Source organism: Glossina fuscipes, unplaced genomic scaffold, assembly GCF_014805625.2.
Source record: "Glossina fuscipes isolate IAEA_lab_2018 unplaced genomic scaffold, Yale_Gfus_2 2, whole genome shotgun sequence".
NCBI classification, from domain to species: domain Eukaryota; kingdom Metazoa; phylum Arthropoda; class Insecta; order Diptera; family Glossinidae; genus Glossina; species Glossina fuscipes.
Genome location: NW_023998416.1, coordinates 29,980,854 through 29,987,461, shown reverse-complemented (window position 1 = coordinate 29,987,461; position 6,608 = coordinate 29,980,854). Strand labels below are relative to the sequence as shown.

Here is a 6,608-nt window from a genome sequence, read left to right as displayed (position 1 = left end):
ATTATAATAATAAATAAATAAATATAATAGTAGACATAAATAATATAATATAATTGATCAATTGATTATAATTGATAAATGTTAATTAGGTTAACTACGACTGTCCAGCCGAAATCAAGAATTTCTACTTGGCCGACAATCTTATGAAAATTTTTTAAACAATTTTTCCTACTTTTTAAAATTTACTCATACGTTATTAGACAACTGTTGCTTCAAAAAAAAAAAAAAAAAAAAAAACAGAGAACAGCAAGAGAAGAGAAGATTAAACTATTATTAAGGGAAGTATGCGCGCTCAAATAGTCGCATGTTTATCCATAAAAATTCACCATGTTAATGTCACAGAGAGCCTATGTGTGCCGAATGCCGGAACCGGAATAGATTTAATGTGCAACAACTATTGCGCATGTATCGCGAATTACTGTTTCGAGAAGAGAAAACCCTAAATACAATACATCGCGTCCATAAATTTCAGACTTTAAAAATTTTTATTTTACTTAGTTTAGATTTAAAATCATCTTAAAAACAATCTTAACAAATATTTTCGAAACTGTATTGAACGCTAAAATTTCGCTTTATTGTATCCACTTAGAGGTCTCGGTAGCCGTTAAACCTTCAGTGCGTAAACGTTGCAGCATGGGTCGATAGATATCAGGAGTGAATGGCAAAAGCACACCACGCTCTTGGATTTCACCTAAATTATTATTCAGAAATTTTAGAACTCTGAAAATATTATTCTGGATTACAATAATTACTTACCATCTAGGATCATTTTAGTCGCTATAGCCGCTGGCTTTCCCACCGTCATAGCCATAGCGGAATGTCCTTTTGGCTGACCATATACGACAAAATTAATACCACGCTCTTCACGTCTGCCGTCGGGCCAACGTATACCGACCTCGTGCCGCAAAATAACCAAATCGCGCTCATGTCGTTCTTAAGGAGAATAACGAATAAGACAAAAAAAAATTCAATCACTTGCATTTCTGGGCGAACGAAAACAAAGCAATCGCCACAAAAGTCACAGACTTTTACGAAGACATCTTCGCAGGCTCTTATTGCAATGAAATGTCTCTTTTACGTACCGAAAGCTAAACGCTTCGACAGATAAAGACTTAAAGTGTCCAAGGGAGTGTTCAGTTTAACCACAGGTGTGTCTTCCAGGAGGCCCAAGCTTTCGACGACCTCCACATCACCAATACGTTCCATTAACTTTTGTTTCAGATTCTCATAAAATATGCTGGTATCTGTAAGTCCTAATAAGTTAATAATTAACTGGCGCCATGTAACTTCCGGGCCGCCGGGATGTAGCATAGGATGCGGCTCTGTATCAATCAGACCTAACAACTGCATTGGTTGCACTGAAGCCGAAAATCCTTTGTAGCGTATCGTGCCACGCAACAAAGTGTGTACATCTCGTCCAAGCCCATAGAGTTGAGAGTATTTAGTAGAATCACGATTGGGAAAACCTTCTAAAGCGAAGCCCGGCAAGAAGTCTAAGCTTTTAGGATTCGACATTAGATCACCACCACCCGAAATTTCCACAATTTGTCCTTGACTCAAATATTTGGCAGCCGACAATGTGTTCAAAAGAACACCACGTGGAGACCAAGAGAACTTGTAGCGTAAGGCGTTGTCAGAATGTTCGGGCGCAGGCAAGCCACCACAAAAACTAACAAAAGATTCCACAACACCTCCCTTCTCCTGAGCACTGTGTATGCATTCCAAAGCCAGCAAATGATCAATGCCAGGATCCAAACCAACTTCATTCATAATGGTTATACCGTTACGCAGAGCCTCATCATGAAGAGCAGTAATCTCGTCATTTAAATAACTGGCAGTAACCAAATGAGTCTTCTCATCTACACAATATCTGGCTACCATGCCGTGCAAACTGTAGGGTAATAGAGAAACCACGACATCGGCTTTGCCACATAATTCCTGCAAATGATTGGTGCCCTCGGTGACATTAAGGTAAACACTGTCGACACCAGCGTATTGGTTAGCTAAACGATCAGCCTCTTCTTTAACTTGGGAACATACGGTAATTAATACATCTTTCTCGCGATGCAACCATTCCACAAGAGGAGCGGAAACCATGCCCGCGCCTAATACCAAAACCTTTTTATGAGCCTCCGAGCGACCTTCAATTTTGTGACGAGAACGACAACTTAAAAAAGTAACAAAGATTGATCAGCCTTGGACTTATTCGGCCATTAATTACATTTACTTACCTATTAGACTCACGTAGCTCTTGTATGTATTCAAAATTTTCGGTTAATTTGCCATTGCTGGCAATAATCGCCTGAAGATGGAGTAAAAGCTTTCGTGAAAAATATTAGTCTCTATAGTAGTCTCTTCCTCTTACCGATTTAATGGGAAAACAGAACTTTTCCTCTTCCAATGAACGCTTCGCGTCGCTTTTAACAATATCACCTACAAAAGGTGTCAGCAATTCACCGAACATATCCGTAGCTTCGCGTGGTAATTGCGTGGGCATATTATCTATCGAGCACACTAGTACGCCAGGACCTTTAAAACTCTTCGTATCTTTGTTGCGATCGGCATCATATAAACAAAATGGCGTGTCAATAGTAGTGCATTCATTCATAAACTCAATGGAACCGCCGGGATCAGCTGATATATCACAAATGGCCAACATTCGATGAGGCAAAGCGGGACTACCTTTACTCGTAGGTAACCAAGGCGTATTCGCTGGCCTCAAGAGATTTTTAGCATCGGGAATACTAATCAACTTGGGACTCCCCACAGCCCAATAGATCCCATTAACAATGACGGAGGCAAAAGGAGCTATTTTTCGGCTAAAGGTAGAAATATATCGTTCTGGATATTCATCATATTCCTTGGCATCAAAGCCGCCACCTTCACGACGTTTCAAATGATCTGCGCGACTAACTTCGCATCCATAGAGTTTATTTTGACCTAAAAGATGAAAACGAAAGAAAAACTTATAAAATTTTATTCACTCCGCAGTACTGGGATGAACTTACTTCCATGCTCAGCCACCTTGCGTAGCATGTCCGGCGGCACATACTCAACAGGTAACTCTTGGAATACTTCTTGAGCGCCCTGTGAAACGTTGCCGGAACCCGTAAAGACAAACGTAAGAGGACCTATTGATTTCGGCATCATTCCCAAAGAAATTTCGTAGCCGCAATCTCGTATTGCTTGACGAGCCATGGAAGAGTTGCGATAATTGTGTGCGGGCCCGATATGCATGAACGGAGTATGATGACCCAAAGCCAATAAACGCAAACCGATACCGTGTAATATATTCACCATACCCGCAACACCAGCATATTTACCAAAAGCCACCAATCTTGTGCCACTTTCATCGATAATACGCTCATAATCGATAAGACGAATTTTCTAAAAAAAATTGAAACTGTTCAATAAAAACTTTAATGAATAAATGAATTACATCAAAGCTACCTTTTCTAAAATAGCATCCAGCAAAGGCATATTAGACTCTTGTGCTTTTATAGTATGCGAAAAGAAGCAATAGGTTTTACCCGGTATCAAAGCATCGATGGGTACTTGCTTAACGCCAAATATCACGGATGCTTCGCTTATGTCTTCCTGTATAATAGCACCGGCTTGAAGATAGGCCTGTTTAGAAACACAACGAAATTCTACAATACATTTCCTCCGTTAAACGAAGAAAGTGTTGCTTATGTAACTTCAAACGTAAGCTATGTAGCCATATAGCGATTATAATTATAATGAGATCGTATGTCTTTTCTCCTCAAGAGCTTAAATATCTCTTAAGTGTAGGAATCTTTTCCTAAGCTTAGATTCACATATTACTTTAGTGGCAGCCTAACTTGTATGCTTTCAAACTAAAAGTAAGATAGGACTCCTTGACAATACATTATCTAATTGTTCTCCATCATTCCGCCGAGACACTATTAATTTTAAGCGGCTTTATGGCATGCAACGTAAATGGTTCAAAAGTGAATTTAAAAAAATTTATCTATCCACCTGTAATAAGTGAAACGCGTAGAATTTTTTAAAAATATTGATTTCCCTGCAAGTCGTGGGCATTTGAAAGAAAAAATTCGATCTTGCACCAATGCACTGGTATTTCTCTAGAAAATCTTATTTTAAAGGTATTGTAAAATATTCCCATGAAAGACATGAAAATTGTTTGAGTTATGCTGCGTCCCGTTCTTAAAAACCGTTTTCCAAAAAAAATTTCACCACCCAACCGATTATGTTCGAAAGCTCAAATTGTTTGACCATTTGAAATTTTTCCACGCCCACAATTGTCTTTTTATATCATTTTTGACTATTTAAGAACTCATTTAAGTTAATAGAACAAACAAGTGTATTTTTGAAAAATTTACATTGGCTTTAACCTTTACGGAAGTCCCATGTCTCATTTCATAATCTGCATTACCTGTTAAATTTTTGAGGGTGGATCCATATCGCCTTAATATATGAATTGAGGAGAATTAAAACTTTCTAAAAAAAATCTTCCCATATACACGATTTTACGAAGCACCATAGCGGAACATGGCCCTCCCTTAAATACCCTTCACCACCCTCCAATTACCCACACATCGACTTTTCAAAAAGAGGCGAAGCATGGAGCATGGTCGAAAAAGTGGTTCCATTCGAACAATTTTCAATAGCACTCGTCCTTGAACCAAGACACGTCAATACACCAAATTTCGTCCAAATATGTGAAATATTTCAACCGGGATATTGAACACAAAAAAACAAAACAAACAGACGGACAAATAAGCTTGGATCGATTCGAAAAACATGAGTCTATCGCAAGTACTTCTAGGTGTTGCATACATCCGCACACACTTAATATACCCATGCACTACAAGTGGTGTAGGTTATAAAAACAAATACCTGGCAACAAAGCCTAAATTTGAATATTTTGTGATGAGTAATGATTTAACATAGCAGTTTATTGTGCTAAGCTTGAATCAGATCAATCTTTTTTTTTTAATATGTTGAGTTCATTTGGCAAGCAATTTACTTTATTGCCAAAGTATCGCAAAGACTAATTCGGCCCATCATAGACTTCACCGGCTGCACCTTAAACAGATTCAAATTTGATTTATTTTGGAAGCCTTCAAAAAAGTCTATTATAGCAGCAGCGTTGCATGTGGTTAAGATATCAAGAAATATGTAAAACGGTTTATTGGTCCATTTCTCTTATTTCATCCCCTGCCTGTTTTTTTAGAAAGTAACATTTTTCTAACGTGTACGATATTTAAAGGCCGACCCTACCCGATTATAAGCCTCCCATTTGTTTTAAATTATTATTCGTGAGAGTTTAGTATAATTTTAGGATAAGTATTTATCTGTTTATCGCATACGAATAAGCCGCAATTTTCTTAAAGTATGTATTAAGCCCATTGACAAAACGATGTACGAATATTATGCAAATCAAAGACCTATAGTCACAAAGCTATCCAATGTTAATTTCTCCCACAATAACAATTAATCTGCAGCCATTGAATGAATTGTGATAAAATACATGGAAAATTCCGTAAATTGATTTGAAGAGTTTGTGTTGACGCGTTGACATTAAAACTATTTAGCACGATTTGAATTAAGCTACATCCTCGCTACGCTGTCTCTCCATAACACACATACACAAATATACAAATATTTATTTATTTTTTTTGCAATCTAAAATCTGATAACATATGCAATATAATAAGAGCAATTAATTGTCTACTTCTTCTTATCATCACATAATTTATTTTTTGACAACGACAACTATTTAACGCCCTTGGCGATACCGTCAATTAATTTGTGCATTCACTATCTTTTAGTTGAAATTGATTGGGAAAATTACCTGCATTGGATATGCGCGACGATTAGAGGGTTGCACAATCACTTTGATACCTTGTTTAACCATTTTTTGGACATGTGAAGGACCGAACGCTGCCCTACGTTCCCAAACAGATTGATCTTCACGTCGTATAGCAATTACAGTGCCATTCTGTTAACAAGACATTTGTTTTTTTTTTTTTTCTTTTTTTTTAATTATAAAAATAATTTATTTAGTTCTTACGTGACGCCCTCGACAGAATGATTTTAGTAAAAAATCTTTAGTGGAAGCCACTGTACGTGATTGCAATAAGCCCATCATTTTTTATGTTTAAAAAATTATATATATATTAAATACACTTTACTTTTTAATTCAATCGGAATCACTGCAATTTGAGTTTAGGGATTTATCAATTGTACAATTCTCAGTTGTAGATCGCAGAAGAGCACTCAGCCCTTAATCAATCAAACGTGAAGATCCGTTTCCTTCAACAACTGAAATGCTTCTAATGCCCACATACATCGCAAAAGAGAGACAAGCCCCTCGCACTAGAATCGAATACAATAATCTGAACGTCGCTCTCTATGCATGCATCCTCGATATACTCTCTTCATGTTTATTTTTTTTTTTTTCTGCATGCGTACATGCGCTCACACATTAACATGTAATGTTTTACTGATAAGTCCCGGAATTAAACGTTGTTATTACGTTTTATAGCACATATCAAGATGGTTTAACATTGAATATCGATTGTCTTCTTATCAGTGCCAGCTATCTAGACGGTACGCTCACA

The 6,608-nt window shown here is 37.2% G+C and overlaps 1 protein-coding gene across 1 annotated transcript; it reads right to left on the bottom strand.

Annotated features, from left to right (window-relative positions):
- Positions 1–466: 466 nt before the first annotated feature.
- Positions 467–6,301, bottom strand: LOC119633785 (alpha-aminoadipic semialdehyde synthase, mitochondrial). The gene is made up of 9 exons (XM_038027524.1): positions 6,059–6,301; positions 5,840–5,986; positions 3,451–3,627; positions 3,009–3,387; positions 2,366–2,940; positions 2,232–2,302; positions 1,083–2,167; positions 757–933; positions 467–691 (listed from the first exon to the last, which is right to left on the bottom strand). The coding sequence occupies exons 1-9, from the start codon at positions 6,134–6,136 to the stop codon at positions 573–575; spliced, it is 2,808 nt and encodes a 935-aa protein (XP_037883452.1). The 5' UTR covers positions 6,137–6,301; the 3' UTR covers positions 467–572.
- Positions 6,302–6,608: the final 307 nt, after the last annotated feature.

Excerpts from the sequence above, each read along its gene's own strand:
- LOC119633785 (XM_038027524.1), bottom strand. The coding sequence starts at position 6,136 with ATGATGGGCTTATTGCAATCACGTACAGTGGCTTCCACTAAAGATTTT. Across the intron at positions 3,628-5,839 it reads GTCGCGCATATCCAATGCAG|GCCTATCTTCAAGCCGGTGC; the intron begins GTAATTTTCCCA and ends GTTTCTAAACAG. Across the intron at positions 2,303-2,365 it reads TCTGTTTTCCCATTAAATCG|GCGATTATTGCCAGCAATGG; the intron begins GTAAGAGGAAGA and ends CTCCATCTTCAG.